The sequence below is a fragment of the Polypterus senegalus genome, chromosome 8 (genome assembly GCF_016835505.1).
Source record: "Polypterus senegalus isolate Bchr_013 chromosome 8, ASM1683550v1, whole genome shotgun sequence".
Lineage (NCBI taxonomy): Eukaryota > Metazoa > Chordata > Cladistia > Polypteriformes > Polypteridae > Polypterus > Polypterus senegalus.
In genome coordinates, this window is record NC_053161.1 from 12,152,692 (window position 1) to 12,177,474 (window position 24,783).

Consider the following 24,783-nt stretch of genomic DNA (forward strand, 5'->3'; position numbering starts at 1 on the left):
TTAAAAGAACAAACATTCAAATTTCTTTACTCTTATGTAATTTTATATAAAAATAAACTTAGATTTTAAATATCCCAAAAGATTTTGCTCTCCATAAAATATATCCTGTCAAAATTATACAAATTCAAATATGAACATGCTGCATAACAAAACCTAGAAATATAAATAAAATGTGTTCCTTTCAGCAATAACAAATCAAATCATTCAGTTTTCTTTGCTCATATGTCATTTTAGAGCTGGATGCCTGGAATCTTTTTTTGGCAACAAGTTTGTTTCTGTTTGGTGTGAGGTTCTGTGTTGTGGAGATTCTCAGGATGGATTGCAGGTGCTCATCAGTGAGGCGACTCCTGTGTGCTGTTTTGTTAGTCTTTATCACTGAGAAGAGCTTCTCACACAGATATGTGCTACCAAACATGCACAAGGTTCGAGCCGCATGTAGACGGACTTTTTTTGTTCTTCAAAGTCACCAAAGCGCCGTGCAAACTCAGTGCGCTCAGTTTATCAGCAAAGTCGCGATTTGGGAACACCGTAGTGACTACTTGGTTGAACATTACTTGGCAACAGGGAAAGTGGGGCAAATTGCACTTTTGCATTTGTGTCTCCCATAAAAGCAGCTTCACTTGAAATCACTTTGTGATTGTGCACGGGTAAAAACGTCCGCTGAAGTGTCAGATTCTTATTTAATTCTTCTGCTTTCTGTATCTTCTGCATTGCATTCAGGTTACCCTGATGTTTTGTCTCATAGTGCCGTCTTAGATTAAATTCTGTAATTACAGCCACATTAGCTCCACAAATGAGACACACGGGTTCAGTAAACATATACTCAGCCTCCCATCGGTTTTTAAAGGCTCTATTTTCAGAATCAACTTTTCTCTTCAGCATCGTGTGAGCTAGCTTAGCAATAACTTGCAGCATCATAAGCTACACTTGATTAACACGGTAAGTGTTCGGCAAGGCAGCTGAAGCGCTGCATTATGGGATCTGTAGTTTATTGTGTTACCAGCGCTTCATATACCGGGCCATTAATAACAATAATACAGTATATAAAATGATCTCGCGGGCGGATATAATTACACCGGGCGGATGTGGCCCCTGCCCTTGAGTTTGACACATATGGACTAAATAGAACTTGAAAAGATATATTTTTCAAATGTGATCGCGCAATTCAGATAGAGTTGGCGCACTACAGCCTGCATGCCTCAATAAGTCATCCTCCCTCGCTCTTACTTTTTTACCGTTCATCTAATGAATACACTGAGTATGGCTTTACCAAAACAATCATTGATGGCGAATAAAGTATCCATTATTCGAGTATGTAGATCGGGATATATATATATACATATATATATACAGGCGTATCGCAGCGGAGAAGTAGTGTGTTAAAAAGCTAGAAAAGAAAAGGGAACATTTTAAAAATAACGTAACATGACTGTCAATATACAGTATTTGTTTTGTGAGTGTTACTGAGTGTTGCTGTCATCAAGGATTTGATTATCATTATTTCTTTCAATCAGGTTCGTATTTGTAGGATGTGTTGTGTTCAAGTTACATTCCGTGTTTGTCAATCGTTGTAAAGATGACAGGTTTCATTCATCGATTCGTTTCTTACTGCATCAATAAACAGCTCGTCTTCTTCTTTATCTGAGACCTGACACACTGCATGCACGGGTTTTTTTTACACTGTCTTCCTTTAGCGGGACATTGACTTTTTCCAACGTGTGCTTTGTTTCCGCAGTAGTTGGATTTATGAATATGCTTGTATGTATCAGGCGCTTCATATTTTTGCTGCCTTTTCAATTGTGTAATTCGGTTTTGTTCAGCTCTTTGGAACTGTTGCTTTTATCTGTGCACTGCGTCAGTTCACGTGAGCCACTCGGTGTACATGCATCGAAGGTTCCCAGCTGTGCTGGTGCCATCTCGTGCTATGTCCATGGCTGTATTTAATGTTACCTTAGTCCTGGCACTTAAAACTTTCTCTCGCAGTTTCGCTGAGTTTGTGTCAAACACCACCCTGACCATCTCATCTTCCTCTCCATAAGCACAGTCCTTCACCCGTGAATATTTACCCGTGGCAGTTTGCTATTGGATTGCCGCTGATGGACGGCCTTATATGGGCAGGCACTAAATTACAAATGCCAGCGGCAGCCTGTCTATGAACTTAATTTAAAGTGTAGGTTTACATCGTGCTTTGTTTCCGAAGTAGCAGAACTCATGAATATGGTTGTATATGTCACTCGCTCGCTTCTTATTGTTTCGCTGCCTTCTCAATTATATAATGCATGTTTTCTTCAGCGCTTTTTTGAGGTCTTCCTGGTTTTCTATGTACTGCGTGATTACGTGGGAGGCGTGATGATGTCACAAGAAACTCCCCCACGGCGTTGAAGCTCATCTCCATTACAGTAAATGGATAAAAACTGCTTCCAGTTATGACCATTACGCGTAGAATTTCGATATAAAACCTGCCCAACTTTTGTAAGGAAGCTGTAAGGAATGAACCTGCCAAATTTCAGCCTTCCACCCACACGGGAAGTTGGAGAATTAGTGATGAGTCAGTGAGTGAGTGAGTCAGTGAGTGAGTGAGTGAGTGAGTGAGGGCTTTGCCTTTTATTAGTATAGATATATATACACATACACACACACACACACATTATGTCTATATCTATATATATACACAGTATATCTATATCTATCTATATATCTATATATATATATCTACATATTTATCTATATATATATATATATATATCTATATCTACAGTATATCTATATATATATATATATATATATCTATATATACACACACATACATATACACACATATATATATATATATACCCTTTGGGGCGAGCAGCTGTTGCTGGGGGTGCCAGAATCCACTGAGGAAGAAAAATGAAAAGCATTATTTGTACAAATTCTTAATTTATCTATCCATTCCTAAATAATTAAATGGGCAGGCTATTTCGTATCAGTGCAATAGATAGATAGATAGATAGATAGATAGATAGATAGATAGATAGATAGATAGATAGATAGATAGATAGATAGATAGATAGATAGATAGATAGATAGATAGAATACGCTGCTTGTTAAAACGGATGACTCCTGCTCTTATGTGCACTTAGTGCTGCATGGGTATTATGAACTATCATATCTGCTCAAGTTCTATTTAAATTTTAAATATAAGTAATTTTTATTTAGTCGACAGAAATATGTTTGGTAGGAATGTAAGTTAAATTTAGTCATCATTGTATATATTTTTCTTCACCATAGAAATTTAAAGACTAAATTCAACTTACATTCCTACCAAAGATATTTCTGTCGACTAAATAGAACGTACTTATATCCAAATAGAACTTGAAAAGGTATATTTTTTCGAATCGGATCACGCATTGTAGAGCGACTTGACGTGCACCACATCGAGCATGCGAGTTATTGAACTGTCGCCTGCCTGCCTCAATAAGTGACCCTCGCTTCGCTCTTACTTTTTTACCGTTCATTTAATCATGGGTAGTCGCGAAAAAATTAGAAAATGGAAGAAGGATTACACTGAGTAAGGCTTTACCAAAACAATTATTGATGGTGAATAAAGTATCCATTATTTATAAAGCTTCAATTGGTGATCTGTTTTTCTGCGTCAACGTCATATTTTTTCATACTTCTTCTCAAACTAAGGGGGTGCGAGGGTAAAATGAATCGGGAAGCGCTGATTTATATATATTGAATATGCTGAAATAGTTTTACTGTCAAATAATGCAAACAATATGCGGCATGTGTTTCGCCCTAATTCTGGGCTCATCAGGCGTACCCACTCACTGCACCCCTATCGGAATCAACCTCGGACGTCAGCGCTAGAGGCGAAGCCTCTTGTGTTGTGCCACAACGTGCGGTTCGTTTATTTGACAGTATGTAGAGATCGATATATATATATATATATATATATATATATATATATATATATATATATATATATATATATATATATATATATATATATATATATATATATATACTGTATTTATATATGTAAGAAAACTCCTTTAGCCACAATAAATGCCTTTATTGAATAGACAAACCAGGGTGAACAAGTTCCTTTCTACTGCACCGATCCGCCTGTCGATCTCACACTCCATTCTTCCCTCACTCATGAACAAGACCACGAGATACTTGAACTCCTCCACTTGGGGCAGGATCTTGCTCCCAACCCTGAGATGGCACTCCACCCTTTTCCGGCTGAGGACCATGGTCTCAGATTTGGAGGTGCTGATTCCCATCCCAGCCGCTTCACACTCAGCTACAAACCGATTCAGAGAGTATACCAAAGGCTGGCAATTAACGAACCTGTAATGGAGATCTGTTTTGCCATCATGACCAACTCTCAGAGAAATTAAAAAGGATGATATACAAGTGAAAGTTTCTCTTTCAAGATAAATTTAAAATGGTAATTACTTTTTTCATTTTAAGATATGAGTTTTTAAAATTAGCCAATACTTTTCAATGTGAGATTTTTGAAATTTCAAATATTTGAGGTTTGCATTGTGTGCTTTGTTCAAGATATCCCAACAAAATTAAACTTTCCTGACAATTTTCCTTGAAGAATATGGGTACCATATTTCAACAACATTGGTCCACTTGGAGCAGAGATGTCTCAAGTGGACAGATAAAAAGACAAAGATGATGATCACAGTTAGTTGCTTTTAGAATTATATGCAAATGCACCTAAACAGGCTTTGCTGCCCTGTGATCTCAATTACATTCCTCAGTGTTGCATCACTCATACAAAGAGACAATGTATGGGCACTAATGTATCCAAACTGCAAAAAACAGCTAGTTTACAACAGAACTCTATTATTTTGTTATCAGTCCATTCAACATTCATCATCAGATTTTCATAGGAATATGCCCAAAAGTTCTTACTCAACCTATCTGAAGGTTTAGGAGGTTTATTATATGCAATTTAATGATTGTTTTGACGTATTAATATGAATAGCTTAAATGGAAGTAATGTACATATGCAAAAGCACTGTTTTCTTCTCCAAAATCAAGTTTTCTCAAAATCCTTAAGACTAAACTTATAGTATGGTAAGGTTAGTAAGTAGTTTTATTACTTTATTATATATTGTTTTGTAAGTGCAACAGCCAGAAACACACTGTTTCAGAGTACACCTGTTTTATGTTGTTTTTGGATGTTTTTGTAATACAAGTCAACTTAATTCTCATATGATTTGTGAATAGAATCAGTTCCTGAATATGTGTGTGAAAGTGCCCATGGTCCTGCATCATTTGTCAGAAGGAAGGAGTGAGAAATATGACTGTGCAGGATGCCCGAGATCTTTATAAACCATGTTTGCCTTTCTAAGGTCGTGAGGACGATATATATCCTGGACAAAATGCAGATGGGTGCTGGTTGTATTCTGTATTGCCTTTACCCCACTCTGCAGTGCTTTACATTCTTCAGCTAAGCAGGTGCCATACCATATGATGTGCTAAACCCAGTAAGGATGAATTCTGCTGTGCACCTATAGACATTTGTGAGACATTTGCATCTGAAGAAGATGAGGAGATGATGAGCCTTTTTGTACAGTGCCTGCAGTAACTATTCATACACATTAATTTTACACATTTTTTTATGCTGCAGCCTTATGTTAAAATCGTCTACATTCATTTTTCCCTCATCAAGTAACACTCAATAACAAAGAATAACAAAAGCAAAAACAAAAGTTTAGAAAATTTTGCACATTTATTGCAACAAAAAACCCCTAAAATATAACATTGACACAATTTAGACCATTTCTTCCCTACTTCATTTAAGAACCTTTGGTAGTGATTATGGCCTTCTTGCATATGAGGCCAGATGCAACAAACTTCACACAAATGAATTTGGGGACATTTTTTCCTATTCTTTTCTGCAGATCCTCTGAAGCTCTGGTTGGATAAAGACCATCAGTGATCAGCTATTTTCAGGTCTCTTCAGTATTGTTCAATTGTGTTGAAGTTTGTGCTCTGGCTATGCCATTCAAGAACATTCATAGAGTTGACTCTAAGCTACTCCTGTGTTGTCTTTGCTTTGTGCTTAGAGTCACTGACCTATTAGAAAGTGGGCCTTTGTGCCAGTCTGAGGTTGAGAGCAACAAGCTTACATATCTTCTATGCTGTATGGGCAATGTTAAAAAAAATCAGGAGTGGTCAACCCTTTCTCGTATACTCAGATATGGGGATGGATATTTGAGGAGTAAAACGCAAGTCAATGATTATATTTTTATATTTTGTACATTAAAAAACCATCAATAACAAATCAAATCAAAATAATAATATATTAAATAATTATTATAAAAGTAAAGCTGAATAAATCAGAATCTGCAGCTGCATGAATAAAAGATAAAGTACCATTTCTGGTTAATGGAAATAGCCCAAAGGTTGATAGAAATCTATATTTTGTACCTAATACTTGTATGCAAAATTTGGTTGACCTAAGTGGAAGTGTACTCAAGTTATCATATTTACACACACACACACACAGACATAATTCCAAAAATTGTATTTTTGGACTCAGGGAGGTCTAAAATGTTAAGATTCATCTTTGGACGTTTACAATACTTTCCCTATACTTCGCATACAAGAAAATAAAAAAAGCTCTCTCCATGACCAGTTCTAACTACTACTCTAAAATAATCCCAGTGTACTATATAGAACAGTTGCTAATCAAACAACTGGGAATTCTATAATACCCAGAGGCATTAGTAGTACACACTTCATGAACTTCTGTAATGACAAAATAGACAAATAAGATCCCGATTTCAGCATCACCTTGCTAACTAGACTATTACACTAAAAATCCCTTTCTCATTTTGCGCCCACCACTTTAGTAATTTTACCATGATAACAGAACACAAAGTAATAACTTTAACTTCTACTACCTTTCCCTTAGATCCAATCACAACAAACTAGTGAAAAGCTCAATGGCTGTTCCGACAGCACTTATTCTTAGCATTATTGATCCATTGCTGAATACAGTAAAAGTGTCATTTATTAGATCACTACCATAACAATAATGAGAGCTAGACCTACATATGCTCAATATTTATAGATTGATTACAAATTTACCCTCGCTTTCTATAATGTTTGAAAAAGTAGTTGCCACGCAGCTTTAGTCTCACACATCACAATTAATTTGAGAAATTCCTACCTGGCTTCTGCACTGGTCACAGTACAAAAACAGCACTAACCTGTGTTTTAAACTGTATTCTCTGATCAAAGAAATTCATTGGTAATTATGTTGTTAGATTGTAGGTAAGCACAAGGTTTTCAACCATTGAATATTCTATTTTATTGCATAGGATGAAAAATTAGATTGGGCTGTCAGTCTCACAATTGGTTTAATTCATATTTACCAACTTTTTTTCAGTATGGTTGTATCAGGTGTATCAGAAGAACTATGTAACTAAGTAAGTATTTTTCTAATGACAATATTTGAAAGTTTTTACCAAAGTCTAATATTATTGGCAGGAAGTGTAGTGCAGTGGATAGACCTTTGGACCTAAGTTTTGAACACTAGACATTATGGGTTCAAATCATAGTACTGATGCTGTGTGACTATGAGAAACTTACTGCATGTGCATGTGATCCAATTGGAAAAACAAAAGAAATTTAACCAATTGTATCTCAGATGTTTTAAGTCACCTTGAATAAAGGTATCAGTGAAATAATAGGTGATAATAATATTATTAGGTCACTAGAGTTGCTTACTCTTCAACATACTACATACAATTGTCCATAAGTAAAACATACCTGCCATAGATCAATTCCTGTTTTTCCTACTGCAAAACAGTGTTACAGGAAAATTTATTCTTCTGCATTGAAATGGGTAATCAGTAGGTAGAAATAATGTGAAATTTAAGTATATATTATTATCATTATTATCCATTCATCCATTCTCCAACCCGCTGAATCCGAACAGGGTCACGGGGGTCCGATTATCATTATTAGATGTATACAATTTTCATTTGTTAATGTCATTCATTCAAGTACAGTATTTCTTTTCCTGTTCTTCATCAGTTGCATATGGTCCCCTATTAAAGTCTGCAAATGCAAAGCGGTGTTTGAAGTGGGCATACGTAAATGTCGTTATCTTACAAGTTATACTCATGCATTAACTGAAACAGTGAACAGCGCTGCAACACAATTTCTGTGGCTTTGCCACTAGAAATTCAAATGCCACAATCTAAGACCAGTGCAGTGGTATTATGATAACTATTATACAGTAACAGCCAGTATGCAAGAAACCAATGCCAAGCAGGCATCTTTTGAAAGTGGGGCATCCATATTCAAAGTAAGCTGACACACATATGAACATAAACTCTTATGTTGGGTCCCCTTGCAAAATCTGTAGATGCGAATGCATATTACAAAGGAGTAGCTTGTGAGGGACCCATTAAGTCAAAATTGCTGCTGTCAGTCAATGGGCATTTCTAGAATTTTCAGGTATCAGGGTCTTAGCCCCCTTTGTGATTGTAGCGCAGTCGTACATGCATATAAAATAGATGAGCAAGGAAAGAGACAGTGGTGTGCTCCTTTGAGCGTTTGCGCATGTCCATATAATGGTGTAATTTTAATCTGAGGTTATATTGTATACGATGGACAAAAGGATCGGGGCATACTGCTATTCTCATGTAAATGATTAAGAAAAAGATCAGAGACTGGGTACAATAGATCAGGTGCTTAAGCTTCTAAAGCTCCTATCCTCCTCCTGATGCCACAGCATTACTTCTGCCTGGTCTTAGATTAGAGGACACCACTTTTCTCACCCTACATTTTTGCTTCTGGTGAAGCAACATCTACTCACAGCCACAGTGCCTGGCACCGGCACTTACAGTTTACAGTACATTTGCCAACCAGTGACCTTCATATCTTCCTTGAGCTTTGTTGAACTTTCTCCTTCCACTTTATACCTGACTGTAGATACCAAACATGTTCATATCTGTTTTCTCCTGTACATGATACTAAATTGCAGCTTTTTAACTAAACAGGAAATAGTTATTTTGTTAAAGAGTGAGTGAGTGAATGAATATGTCAACTTTGCATTGTGTACAGGTATATATAAATAAAAAACATACACCAAAAAAGAATGTAAATGTCTGATGAAATTTTGAGATTTACATAGTCTCGTAAAATTGTGCATGTACAAATTACACAGAATATGTGAAAGAGGCTTTAAGGCTGTATCAATATACACCATCTAGGTAATTTGCTGTTGGCTTCACTTCTGATTACACACTTGGAAAAACAACATGGCTTGTAGTTGATGTAAAACAAATTAATTAATTACTTAAATATTAAAACAGACACATATTTTTCACCAGTAAATGTCACATTGCTTTTTCAACATGAGCTGGAAAAGTAGTGGTCTAGTTATTTTGTCTTATTGAAACATAAAATGCTCCAATTTAATGGTAATATTTCTGTCCCAATTTTCAGTTGTGTTGAAAAATGCAACATTCCATCTTAGTTGGTCTCTTAATTTTATGTACTTATCATCATTCATTCTTCTTTTTAAAAACTGCATGGTCTTCATTCAAATGTAAATTTTGGGGAAAATCTGCACATGGCTGAAAAATTAAAAAGCCTGTCTAATTTGACCAGATATTTCTTTGTATTTCTGGTCCCTGATCCCAAAACATAAGTTTTGACTCATTTAAATCTGTCCCAGACAGCATTTGTTTTCTTTTCATAGCGTGAATCAAGCAGCTTCAGTGCTTTAGAATGGGAGTTACTTAATTAGACAGTGAAACTAGAGCTGAGCAGAAACAACAGTTTACTGTTTGAGAAGAAAAATGTGCTCAGAAAATATTATTGAAGGTGAGGGAAATTTGGCACGTGTTGTGTCTATTGCAAGCACATCTGAACTGCCACCATCAGGGGCAGAGTGGGGTGACTGCACTAGTTAGCCAGATACAAAAGGAGCTGACAAGTCAGATTGTTTAATTTGCTGAGTTTTGTGTTACTGTCTTTATTTATTTCTTGGCCTCATGTGACTAAGAGACAGACACCTAAAATTTTAAAGGCATTAAGCCAGATCTATACAGTGGGATGCAAAAGTTTCGGCAACCTTGTTAATAGTCATTATTTTCCTGTATAAATCGTTGGTTGTTACGATAAAAATGTCAGTTAAATATATCATATAGGAGACACACAGTGATATTTGAGAAGTGAAATGAAGTTTATTGGATTTACAGAAAGTGTGCAATAATTGTTCAAACAAAATCAGGCAGGTGCATAAATTTGGGCACCACAAAAAAGAAATGAATATTTAGTAGATCCTCCTTTTGCAGAAATTACAGCCTCTAAACGTTGAAGGTATTTTGGACCATTCCTCTTTACAAAACATCTCTAGTTCATTCAGGTTTGATGGCTTCCAAGCATGGACAGCTCTCTTTAACTCACACCACAGATTTTCAATTATATTCAGGTCTGGGGACTAAGATGGCCATTCCAGAACGTTGTACTTGTTCCTCTGCATGAATGCCTTAGTGGATTTTGAGCAGTGTTTCGGGTCGTTGTCTTGTTGGAAGATCCAGCCCCGGCGCAGCTTCAGCTTTGTCACTGATTCCTGGACATTGGTCTCCAGAATCTTCTGATACTAAATGGAATCCATGCGTCCCTCAACTTTGACAATATTCCCAGTCCCTGCACTGGCCACACAGCCCCACAGCATGATGGAACCACCACCAGATTTGTCTGTAGGTAGCAGGTGTTTTTCTTAGAATGCTGTGTTCTTTCACCTCCATGCATAACGCCCCTTGTTATGCCCAAATAACTCAATTTTAGTTTCATCAGTCCACAGCACCTTATTCCAAAATGAAGCTGGCTTGTCCAAATGTGCTTGAGTATACCTCAAGCGGCTCTGTTTGTGTTGTGGGCGGAGAAAAGGCTTCCTCTCTCGCATATAGCATCTCATTGTGTAAAGTGCGCCGAATGGTTGAACGATGCACAGTGACTCCATCTGCTGCAAGATGATGTTGTAGGTCTTTGGTGCTGGTCTGTGGGTTGACTCTGACTGTTCTCACCATTCGTCGCTTCTGTCTATCTAAAATCTTTCTTGGTCTGCCACTTCGAGACTTAACCTGAACTGAGCCTGTGGTCTTCCATTTCCTCAGTATGTTCCTAACTGTGGAAACAGACAGCTTAAATCTCTGGGACAGCTTTCTGTATCCTTCCCCTAAACCATGATGGTGAATAATCTTTGTCTTCAGGTCATTTGAGAGTTGTTTTGTGACCCCCATATTGCTACTCTTCAGAGAAAATTAAAGGAGGAGGGAAACTTACAATTGACCCCCTTAAATGCTCTTTCTCATTATAGGATTCACCTGTGTATGTAGGTCAGGGGTCACTGAGCTTACCAAGCCAATTTGAGTTCCAATAATTAGTTCTAAAAGTTTTGGAATCAATAAAATGACAACGGTGCCCAAATTTATGCACCTGCCTGATTTTGTTTGAACAATTATTGCACACTTTCTGTAAATCCAACAAACTTCATTTCACTTCTCAAATATCACTGTGTGTGATATATTTAACTGACATTTTTTATCGTAGCAACCAACGATTTATACAGGAAAATAATGACTATTAACAAGGTTGCCCAAACTTTTGCATCCCACTGTATCTACACTTGAAGTTATTAAATTTATGTTGTCTATCAGGGTGAAAAATTAACAAGGTGTGTGAATCTGTTTCTGAATTTAGAGCAAGAGTTCCCAAAGTGGTCGATTTGAACTTTCTAGGGGTCGATAGTTTCAATAAAAAAATTTAGGGGTCGACAACAGCAAAAATAGACCCCCTTACTACTGCTATTTGTTTGTTACGTCACCTAATTAAGAAGTAAAATAATTCAAAAAACACTTTTTGATTAAAACACATTACATACCAAACTTGCGAACGAAAAGGTAAAATGTGTCATTAAAAGAGTCACACGTAAGAATGCATGAAAATACATGTAGCACAAACATGTCTGTGCATTGTCTTATCGAACGTATCAAAGCAAATGTGGACATGAAAAACCGTTGCATGTCTGCAATTGCTCGCGGCGGGACAAGACAACGGATATTCGATATTAGCAGAATCTATCAGTCTTGTACGGTCATACTTTCATAAAACACTATAAATTGGTTTTTTGATGTGACATGCACTTATTTGTAATTTTGAACTTTGAATATAATTATTTAATGAGGCGCAGTACTACGAAAATGAAAATCAGAGGAGACAGTTAATTTATTCGAATTTGAACAAAAATCTTCTGTTTCAAATAAGTACATACTTTCTTGTTTTTTTATCACAGGGGCTGTCAAAATTGTTTGTGAATAAAAGTTTTTATTTCTTCAGAAAATAATATGACTGAACCAAAAAAGAAATGCAGACAGTACAGCTTGGACTATTTGTACTTATTTTGAATTACATATTTATTTCATAAATGTCAAAAATGTAAAAAAAAACTCTGCTCGTATTTTTTTGCTTTAATTTTCATTAGTGTAGGTTTCAATATTAAACGTTGCACAAGATAATGCCATAGTCTGTAGTCCTTCTATCTTTTTTAATCATTAATTACAAGTGATTAAAATGAAAAGTTTGGTATCTGGTGAAATATTTAATATCGAGTACTGTACAAATGTATTAATTTGAGTAAGTAAAGTAACTGACTAGGGTGTCAACGGTTTTAAAAGTTTTTGGTAAAGGGGTCTGCGGCCGAAAAAAGTTTGGGAGCTCTTGATTTAGAGTATAGGTCTCTATAAGCACTACACTAGACTTATATATATAATCAACCCAGCCACAGGGGATGCACAAACCAGTGTGTTTCTTTGTGCCAGTCCCAAGCCCGGATAAATGGGGAGAGTTAGATCAGGAAGGGCATCCAGTGTAAAATTTTGCCAAATCAATATGCGGACAATAATACAAATTTCCATACCGGATCAGTCGAGCCCCGGGTTAACAACGACCGCCACCAGTACTGTTAGCCAACAGAGTGCTGGCGGAAATTGGGCTACTGTTGGCCGAAGAAGAAGAAGAAGGAGAAGAAGAGAGGGGAGACGTGTCCGGTGGCAGGAGGAGAGGAGGAAAGTAAAGAGAGTGGAACTGAGGGTAGGAACTCTGAATATTGTCAGTATGACTGTTAAGGGGAGAGAGTTAGCAGATATGATGGAGATAAGGAAGGCTGATATATTGTGCGTGCAAAAGACTAAATGGAAGGGGAGTAAGGCCAGGTGGATTGGAGGTGGATTCAAATTATTCTATCATGGTGTGGATGGAAGGAGTTATTTTGAAGGAACAGTATGTCAAGAGTGTTTTGGAGGTGAAAAGAGTGTTAGGCAGAGTAATGATTATGAAGCTGGAAATTGGAGGTGTGATGATGAATGTTGTTAGTGCATATGCACTGTAAGTTGGGTGTGCAATGGGTGAGAAAGAAGATTTTTGGAGTGAGTTGGATGAAGTGATGAAGAGTGTACCCAAGAGACAGAAAGTGGTGATTAGCGCGGATTTCAATGGGCATGTTGGTGAAGGGAACAGTGGAGACGAGGAAGTGATGGGTAGGTATGTTGTCAAGGAGAGGAATGAAGAAGGTCAGAGGATAGTGGATTTTGCCAAAAGGATGGACATGACTGTGGTGAATACATATTTTAAGAAGAGGGAGGAACATAGGGTTACGTACAAAAGTGGAGGAAGATGCACACAGGTAGATTACATCCTTTGCAGAAGAGTCAATCTGAAGGAGATTGAAGACTGTAAAGTGGTGGCAAGGGAAAGTGTAGTTAAGCAGCAAAGGATGGTGGTCTATAGGATAACATTGGAGATCAAGAAGAGGAAGAGAGTGGTGGAAGTTGAAAAAGGAAGACTGCAAAGTTGAGTTTAGGGAGGAGGTGAGACAGGCACTGGGTGGCAGTGAAGAGTAACCAGACAGCTGGGAAACTACAGTAGATGTACAGTAGTAAGGGTGACAGCAAGAAGGGTGCTTGGCGTGACATCTGGAAAGAGGAAGGAAGAAAAGGAAACCTGGTGGTGGAATGAGGAAATACAGGAGAGCATACAGAAAAAGAGGATGGCAAAGAAGAAATGGGATAGTCAGAGAGATGCAGAAAGTAGACAAGAATACAAGGAGATAAGGTGCAAGGTGAAGAGAGAGGTGGCGAAGGCTAAAGAAAAGGCATATGATGAGTTGTATGAAAGGTTGGACACTAAGGAGGGAGAAAAGGACCTGTACCGATTGGCTAGAGAGAGGGACAGAGCAGGGAAAGATGTGCAACAGGTTAGGGTAATAAAGGATAAAGATGGAAACGTACTCACTAGTGAGAAGAGTGTGTTGAGCAGATAGAAAGAGTATTTTGAGAAGCTGATGAATGAATAGAACGAGAAAGAGAAGAGGTTGGATGATGTGGAGATAGTGAATCAGGAAGTGCAACAGATTAGCAAGGAAGAAGTAAGGACAGTTATGAAGAGGATGAAAAATGGAAAGGCTGTTGGTCCAGATGACATACCTATGGAAGCATGGAGGTGTTTAGGAGAGATGGCAGTGAAGTTTTTAACCAGATTGTTTAATGTAATCTTGGAAAGTGAGAGGATGCCTGAGGAGTGGAGAAGTGTACTGGTGCTGATATTTAAGAATAGGGGGATGTGTAGGACTGCAGTAACTACAGGGGAATAAAATTAATGAGCCACAGCATTAAGTTATAGGAAAGAGTAGTGGAAGCTAGGTTAAGAAGTGAGGTGATGATTAGTGAGCAACAGTATGGTTTCTTGCCAAGAAAGAGCACCGCAGATGCAATATTTGCTCTAAGGATGTTCATGGAGAAATTTAGAGAAGGCCAGAAGGAGTTGCATTGCATCTTTGTGGACCTGGAGAAAGCATATGACAGGGTGCCTCCAGAGGACCTGTGGTATTGTATGAGGAAATCAGGAGTAGCAGAGAAGTATGTAAGAGTTGTACAGGATATGTACGAGGGAAGTGTGACAGTGGTGAGGTCTGCGGTAGGAGCAACGGATGCATTCAACATGGAGGTGGGATTACATCAGGGATCAGCTCTGAGCCCTTTCTTATTTGCAATGTTGATGGACAGGTTAACAGACGAGATTAGACAGGAGTCCCCGTGGACTATGTTGTTTGCTGATGACATTGTGATCTGTAGCGATAGTAGGGAGCAGTTTGAGGAGACCCTGGAGCGGTGGAGATATGCTTTAGAGAGGAGAGGAATGAAGGTCAGTAGGAAGAAGACAGAATACATGTGTGTGAATGATAGGGAGGTCAGTGGAATGGTGAGGATGCAGGGAGTAGAGTTGGCGAATGTGGATGAGTTTAAATACTTGGGATCAACAGTACAGAGTAATAGGTATTGTGGAAGAGAGGTGAAAAACAGAGTGCAGGCAGGGTGGAATGGGTGGAGAAGAGTGTCAGGAATAATTTATGATAGATGGGTATCAGCAAGAGTGAAAGGGAAGGTCTACAGGACGGTAGTGAGACCAGCTATGTTATATGGATTGGAGACGCTGGCACTGACCAGATAGCAGGAGACAGAGCTGGAGATGGCAGAGTTAAAGATGCTAATATTTGCACTGGGTGTGACGAGGATGGATAAGATTAGAAATGAGTACATTAGAGGGTCAGCTCAAGTTGGATGGTTGGGAGCAGCCAAAAGAAGAAGAAGACTTATGCATATAATCAGGTTTGCTATCTATGTACCAGTCAGTAATTTAAGCAAAATATTGACATTTGTATATTTTTGCAACAATTGCTGTATCTGTCATTTTGTTATGAGAGTTTGTGGGGGTCAAAGCACAGTTTAGTTGCACATACCACTACTCATAGTGTCACCATGGCTTTTTATTAATTTTTTTAATCTTATTTTTGCCATAGTTTTTAAGAATAACAACTTTTTTACCTTAATATTCATACCTCTCAAATTCATATGATAATCTTAAAATATTTGCTTAGTGGGGAGCAGCAAGGAATACTTCTTAATTAACTACAACAACTACCAGTATGGTCCATGCTATATGCACAATGACTTTTCTTATCAAAATTGTGGAAATTTGCAAAGTCATGGACTTTTATCATAAAATTAATTATCTGCACTGCACAGAGAAATAACTGCTAAACCATAGGTGATTATGCTTATTTTACATAAATGTTTCCAGTTCTTTATAAAATTTTTTTGAAGATCTCACCAACTAAAAAATAAAAAGATGCTTTGTCTCTTCATGTATTTTTGGTTCAATATGTGGTGAGTTTTGAGCAGCCAAAATGTTTATAATCAGCCATGTTTCTACTTTTTTCTGACCCGGTTTCTGGGATTCATAAAGTAGCTTCACAACAACCTTTGTGCTGAACCATATATTTTGCTTTATGAACTTTATTTTTTCTATTTTTTAACTTTTTAATTTTAGGACATTCATATTTAACATGTTTTTGTAGTTACCTTTAGCTTACATGCAGTCTTTGCTGAGGAGTAGCAACACACTGGCACCAAATTCTTTTTTTTTTGCTGTGCTCTATTCATTATAATAAATAGCAGCATGCTGCTCTGCAGAACCTTGCATGCTAGTATACTACATTTTATTTTAATATTAGAAATAAGAAATAACAAAATAGACACTGCAAAATGTATGAGATATAATCACATGTAGATTTGATATATTAATCATGGTGCGGGGAATACTAATCATAATTTATAACTAGTTTTATTAGCATATAAAACGTTTTAGATAAGAATAGCACAATAAAAGAATCACTTCAAAACACATCCTCAAGGTAACTATAGACATAACTACTTAAGAAACCATCTTTCTCAAAATTACTTTAAATTGAATATTCCATTTCATTAGAATATTACACTGCAAAAAAATTAGTTATTATATGGCAAAATCTTTAATATGAATTAATGTTTGGTGTACTACGAGTTAATGTGTCAGTGTTATCAAATGTACCTCTTTTGAACGAGCAAAAAATGCCCTTTTGATCTCCTCCACTGTTGCATCCTTTTTGACACCTAGCAGATCATAATAATTCCCACTGGACCTGGAAAAGAAAACCACTGTTATTTATTTTAAAAATATCAATCTATCTTTTCTTTTCTATGTTATGATAGCCATTTTCATATGAGAAGTCAGAGATCCAAATGTACTGTGTTTGTATGTCTATAGTTCAAGGAAATGTTTTGTCTTGCTAATGGAAATAAAAGTCATCTCTCATGTGGTTCCTGTTTTGCTTCCATTGCTGTCACAGTGTATACAGGTATCATTGATAGCTTTCCAGTACTGCAGGTATAAAGCAAGTTTTCACTTGCATTCATGTTCCTCAAAGTCATTTCAGACAGGATTCCAAAGAAGTTGGCATTTGACAGCATCTAAAATTTTCAGGAACTATATTATCTGGCAGCAAATCTGTGTCACTGTATCTTGAAAGGAAACTTCCAGTCAAAGGTTTTTTACCATCCCCTTTCCAAAAACTAAAAAATATTGTAATTTTCAGGGAACAACTAATGGGTTAACAACCTAAAGCTTTTCTGCAGCAATGGAAGGTAATTAAGTCTAGGAAGCTGATACAAACAATTCCTAGAGGTGTCCCAACTTCTATTTATTACATACAAAACCCTGTCGATAGAAAAGCTGTTTTGGAACAAACTATGTTGCTACACCACCCCAAAGCAAAGCATTATTTGGACAATACTGTGCTGTATATTGCTATAATAATGGTGAGAAAAATACAATTAACAAAGGAATACCAACAGACCATTGCACCCCTGAAAATGTAGGTCTTTCCTTTACAGAAACTGTAAAGAGAGCTATAGTGTTAATGAGTACGGTTTTCCACACCACCAAAATGAACTTGGAAACTGGAGGTGAAACTCCAACAGGAAGGTTTTTTTCTTATTCTGTTTTAAGAAATCCATGCAATCAAGTCAAACTTTTATAACAAGGAAAATAACATTACATACAATCAAGTCAAAAGAATTCAACCTCTACCTGACAGAAAGGGAAAACAGCCAACAGCATGGCTAACCATAGCAAAAGTTAGGCCTCTTATATCATTGAAAGATGCTGAGAAATTAATTCACGCTTTTGTTTTCTGTCGACTAGATTACTGTAACGCACTCCTCTCAGGACTACCCAAAAAAGACATAAATCGTTTGCAACTAGTGCAGAATGCAGCTGCTAGAATCCTAACTAGGAAAATCTGAACACATTTCTCCAGTTTTGATGTCACTACACTGGTTACCTGTGTCTTTCAGAATTGACTTTAAAATTTTGCTTATGTTTTATAAAGCCCTAAATAATCTCGCTCCATCTTATATATCGTAATGTCTGACATCCTATATCCCAAATCGTAACCTTAGATCTTCAAATGAGTGTCTCCTTATAATTCCAAAAGCTAAACTTAAAAGAAGTGGTGAGGCGGCCTTCTGCTGTTATGCACCTAAAATCTGGAATAGCCTGCCAATAGGAATTCGCCAGGCTAATACAGTAGAGCACTTTAAAACACTGCTGAAAACACATTACTTTAACATGGCCTTTTCATAACTTCACCTTAACTTAATCCGGATACTCTGCATGTTCAATTCATCATAATAACTATTCATAGTGGCTCTAAAATCCGTACTAACCCCTACTCTCTCTTTTGTTTCTTTTTCCGGTTTCTTTGTGGTGGCGGCGCACCTACTCAAAGCATCATGATGCTCCAACATTGATGGACTGAAAGCCAGAAGTCTACGTGACCATCATCATCAAGTCCTTCCGTGAGATCCCTAAATACAAAGAAGACTGTTTCATTTATGTTAGGTAGATTGCCCAGAGGGGACTGGGCGGTCTCATGGTCTGGAATCCCTGCAGATTTTTTTTTTCCTCCAGCCGTCTGGAGTTTTTTGTTTTTTCTGTCCACCCTGGCCATCGGACCTTACTTATTCTATGTTAATTAATGTTGACTTATTTTATTTTCTTACTGTGTCTTTTATTTTTCTATTCTTCATTTTGTAAAGCACTTTGAGCTACATTTTTTGTATGAAAATGTGCTATATAAATAAATGTTGTTGTTGTTGTTGTAAAAATTTAAATAAAAAAAGGGAGAACTTTCTTTCCTCCGAAATAAATATTTATTCTGCAATTTTATTAATTAGATCTTGCCATATTTTAGAAATCATCTAAGTGAGAATTCAATTTTTTCCAATTTCAAATAGAACATCATATATCATATAGAACATCAGTTATCCACAGACCTATAAAAAGTGAGTTGGGATTCTTTCAGTCAAGCAAGATAAGTTACATGCAAGTAGTGTGGTATAGCCAATTGCACTCAATTTGTCTTTCTCCACTTTAAACCCATCTGGGAGTTCACCAAACACGGCTGTTAATGGGTCAGGCGTGATCGTGACAAGCAGACTATCTGATAGGCATTCAAAGATTTTTGTCCAAAATGATGTTAATTTGTTGCACAACCAAACCATGTGGCCGAGTGAGGCTGGAGCTGCATTTCAACATTCACAGGTTGGATCTTGCCCTGGATACATTTTGGACAACTTTAAATGAGATAAATGTACTGTACTTGAAAGATTTTAAGCTGAATGATTAAATGCTTTGCACTTATGGAACTGGAATGTATTCTATGCATGGCTGTCTTTCACTCCTTTTCTGAGATATCAAGTGAAATAACCTTTCCTGATCATACCCTGGGATCTTTGAAAGGAAGAGACTTTAAGATGTTTTTATATATTGTTGAGATGCTGTCTGGTCTGACTCTTCAAGACTGATCAGATTTTCTTCTGGAACAGAAATTGGTTTGATGTGTGGAAAACTGAGTAGGCTCTTTTTAGAAAAAAATTCTGATTTGAAAGTAGTGGAAAAATTGTGTTACTTGGAAGTTATATTTGAAGTGTAATTGTTCATATACAGTTCTGTAAGTATTTTAATCCCGGACATTATCCAACAATAAATAATATGTAGGTTTTAGAGGGTTGAAAAGGGTGATTTTAGTGTAGAGGAGTAACAGATAAAAGTTTCTCTATCTTGAAGTGCATCCTGCATTGGTTCCATATTAGTGATTGATAGACAATTGGATCATCAGTATACTGATAATAATTTGTATTTATTTGGGCACAAAGCAGGACACATAAAGAAGTAAAGCAAGATTTTATTTTCATTTCTGACCAGGCAGATGTAAATTCCCAGGCCTTAATGGCTTGTATATTTGCCACACTGTAATAAAACTGAAAGTTAGGCAGTGCAATGCCACCTTCTGCTTTACGTATTTGTAGAGTTATCTTTTGAGTGCATGGAAATCTCACATTCCAGGTAAATAAGGTTTTCACTGAGTGTAATTTCTTAAAGAATGACTTGTTAATGTATCCTCTTTAATAAAACCCCTGTGTGCGTCCAGGTGTCTGTGTGTGTGTGTCTTCTGGTGAAGTGCGAATGTGCGGGGCCACACGGCACGTGTTCAGTCTCTTCCTGTGCATTCCCTGTGTGTGCAGAGAGAGAGAGAGATATACATACAGGTGCGTGCGCGCGAAAGACAGACAGGCAGACAGACAGCAGGCCCGTGCAAGAGGCACGCACATATGCACACCCGCCCGCACAAGAGACAGACAGACACGCACGCATGCACGCACGCAGGCACACGGGCCCACACGAGAGACAGACATGCACGCACGCACGCAGGCCTGTGCGAGAGACAGAATCACACGCAAGCACGCACGCACACACTCAGGCAGGCCTGCAACAGAGACAGACAGACACACACAGGTGCACGTGCATTGTTGCAATGTTACTTCCTTGGTTGTTTATTAAATTACGGATTTTTCAAATGTTCATTTTTTTCCCTGTCCTTAAAACTCATTAAAAAAAAGTGTTTTTAGTGAGCGGGTCATAAGACTATAGCGCAAACTCTAGTGTTAGTTTTCTCTGTTGTTCAAGGTTTTCTTAGTGTTATTCAATGTTTTTACATTTAGTTTACTATTACGCTGTGCATTCAATGGTGTAATTAACTATATTTGTGCTTAAAAACTTAAAAAAATATATATTTACATACAGTTCAGTCTGGAACGGATTAACGGAGTTTTGGAATGAATTATGGTCGTGAACCGAGGTTCCACTGTATTACTGTCAGACAAAATTACTGGCATTTTAAGGAAATACAAACCAGTATTACTGAGAGAGAAAATTAAAGGCACACAATACAGTGATGCATAATACAGCCACATACAAGGTCCCTTGCCATTTAATATAGACTGTTCCTACTAATGTTTATGCACTACTGTTCTAGTGCCCGTTATTGTAACGGGCTTAATGTCTAGTATAGGAATAAAAGTTTAGGAAGGAGGTTCATAATGTTTTTTTTTTTACTGAATTTATTAAAAGCAAGTAACCGTGGTATAGCGGGTCCACAGCTTGCTAAGTAAAGGCCATTTTTTTTAAATAAATGATCACCACTCTCGCAGCGGTTTAGCGAGGGGGCGTTGGACCGTAGCAGGCTGCGGGACGATCCGCAGTGTGGGCGTTTCTCACCGAATGCACAGGTGAGGAACTGCCCACATGCGTGATTGCTCCCGTGGCTAAATTGCCATGGCCTCTCGCGTTATAAAAAAGAAGCGCAAGTCAGTTAAGGGGAGAAAAAAGAAAGGTTGAGAAAGAAACGAAAGAGGAGAAAGGACGGAGGTTACCGGGAGCGAGAGAGGAAGCAGGTCGGTGCAGGAGAGACAGACACGCTGAGCGTGTGGTGAGCACGAGTACGAGCGCTCGTGGGCAGCTGAGAGGAAGCTGGGTGTTAGGCCGACACCCAGGTGTTTGAGTTGATGTTGCTCCCGCTGAGCGACCATGTAGCGGGAGTGACCAGAGGAAAGTGACGAGCTGCAGAGGGCCGTGGAAAGGCAGCAGAAGTCGGGAGGCTTGGTGGTGGAGTCCCCAACGTGGGCGACCTGGCCGTTGGTGGAAATCAAGTCTCGGGGACTGGGATGAGTGCCAGACCGGAGCCAGGGATCGGGAGGTCTCCAGTCTCGTGTGTGTGAGACAAGAGGGCAGCTGCAGAGAGCTTCTCCCAATTGGGCTTTGCAGCAGGTGAGACGCTAACGTAGAGGAGCACCAGACTTGTTGGGATTTTAAAGACTGCTTCCATTAGAAGATTTTAACCTCTAGTTTTTAAAGAATTGTTTTTTTTTTCTATTTGTTGTTTTTAACCTTCACGTTTTATGGATCATTTATTTATTGAAGAACTTTGGGCACCGCACTTTATTTTGAACACCTGTTTTATTGACTCTTTTTAATAAAAGCACTTTTGCACTTTTTACCTTCCCCTTGCTCAGTTATTGCCTACACTGACTAGCTCATCGGTGACATTACCGACGGTGTTGGGTTCAAGGGCTTCCAAATAGTGATGGGAGCGTGGAGCCAGAACCTGCATCGTCACAGTAACATTCCATACAAACAAATCAAACTTTACAGAACTAAATTCAATTCAACCCCCACCCATGAGAAAGAGAGGAAGTAGTCCCATTCATGTCAAATGCTCTTTCTTTTTTTTAATTTTATTGATTTTATTGTAATCATTTCATACAAACAGATCAATTTTTACAAAAAATAGGATTGAAAACAAATCAAATCCCATCCCTGAGAAAGAGGGCATGGCCAACGGAATAAAACTTAAAGCTAGTAAAAATAAATAAATTGATGAGTTTAATTGGCGCATAAAGATAATTGGAGAAGATAAAGAAATGGGAAGAGATTCTACTTCCTCAGTGCTTTAAAAGCTTATTCTAAAATATTATTGATTAGATCCTGCCAGGTTTTGAAAAAGTTCTGCACAGATCCTCTAACTGAGAATTACATTTTTTCCAATTTCAAATAATATAAAACATCAGTTACTCACTGACTTAAAAGAGGAGAGTTAGGATTCTTCCAGTTTAGCAAAATAAGTCTGCATGCCAATAGGTGTAGTCAAGGCGATCACAGTTTGTTTGTCCTTCTCCACTTTAAGCCTATCTGGAAGAACACCAAACACAGCTCTTAATGGGTTAAGAGGGACTGTGACACCAAGGCTGTCTGAAAGGCACTTAAAAATTTTTGTCCAGAATGATGTTAATTTGGTGCAGGCCCAAAACATGTGACCCAGTGGGGCTGGAACTTAACTGCATGTAAATTTGGAATGTAATTGTTCATAGGATGCAAAGATGTTGTTTATATAAAATATATAAAAATCTCTAAGCAATTTAATCACAAATGTTTGCCAGATATTAAAACTGCATATGTTTGCGAGGGTTGAAAAAGATGGTTCTCATGCAGAGGTGCCACAGATAAAAGATTCTCCATCTTAAAATGCTTTCTACATTAGTTCCATATTCTGAGTGAGTGAAGCACAATTGGATTATTACTATATTGGCGATAACTTGCATTTATTGGGGCACAAAGCTGGGAATATAAAGAAGTACTGCAGGATTTTATTTCTATTGCTCACCAAGCCTGTGCATGTTCATCTATTTGTCTCCAGGTTTTTATAGCATGTATGTTTGCTGCCCAGTAATAAAACTGAAAGTTAGGTAGAGCCATGCCACCTTCTGCCTGGTCTTTGTAGGGTCGCTCTTTGGATATGTGGATGTTTTAAGTTCCAAATAAATGAGGTTATGGTTGAATCTAATTGCTTAAAGAATGATTTATTGATGTATATTGGAATATTTTGAAATAAAAAGAGAAGCTTAGGAAGGATATTCATCTTAACAACGTTAATTCTTCCAGCTAGAGTGAGATGAAGGGTTGACCATATATGCAACTCTTGCTTAATTTTTTTCATACAGACGGCGAAATTTATAAAGAGCTTTATGTTTACTTGTGATATTTATCCCTAAGTATTTAAACTGATTTGCAATAATAAAAGGGAAAGTGTCCAACCTAATATTGCATGCTTGAGAATTCACTGGAAAGAGCACACTTTTATTCAAATTAATTCTGAGACCAGAGATCTTTTGAAATGCTGTAAGTGCTGTTAAGACTGCATATCGTATTTCAAGAAAGTGTCGGGATCAGCTTTCTTAATTCCTTTTCTGGTTCTTCTGTGGAGGAGAAGATGTAATATTTGTCTTGAATATCTACTTTCAGTTTGGCAGGATACGGGAGGCTGCATCTAATATCGGCTTTCCGCAACCACTGTTTAATGTTGTAAAAAGCTGCACGTTTAGCAGCTGTTGAGGGTAAGAAATCAAGGAAAATACGAATGTGATTATTTTCAAATATAATCTCATTTCTGTCTGAGAAGTGCCATTACATTAAGCTTAAATTGTAATCTATCGAAGCGGACAACTAGATTCCTAGGTTTATAGGTATTTGATCCACGTATGCGATAAGCTGCCGCTATCTCGGTATCTGATTTAAAGTCCTCTCCAATTATTTTTGAGAATAGTTCAGCTATGAGTTTCACTGGGTTTGGACTATCACGATTCTCAGGTAGACTTTCGATTCTAATATTATTCCATCTGCATCCATCTTCCAGAGCAGCAAGTCTGTCTCAGAGTTTTATGCATTTGGAATTCACAGCTGTAGCTTTTCCATCGGCGGTAGATGCCAAATGCTCCGCTGTTTCAAATTGAGTTGTGAATGTCTGCTTACCGTCTTCCAGCTGATCAGCAAGTTCTCTTAGTTTATTTGTTTGGATATAAACTCTCTACAGTTCTCGTCAGGATGTTCATATTGACAGTATTGATTCTCCCTGCTAATTGTTTGATTTTTGATCCAGAAATCAAAATTGTGTTGAAAAAGATCTTTATAAAACAAACA

At 37.6% G+C, this 24,783-nt stretch overlaps 1 protein-coding gene across 1 annotated transcript in view; it reads right to left on the reverse strand.

Annotated features, from left to right (window-relative positions):
• The window catches only part of dnajc4 (DnaJ (Hsp40) homolog, subfamily C, member 4), a 204,673-nt gene that overhangs the window by 135,012 nt on the left and 44,878 nt on the right, over positions 1-24,783 (reverse strand). Inside the window, exon 3 of the mRNA XM_039760745.1 lies at positions 16,960-17,050. Within this exon, the coding sequence (XP_039616679.1) occupies positions 16,960-17,050 (91 nt within the window). The remainder of the gene's footprint in view (positions 1-16,959; positions 17,051-24,783) is intronic.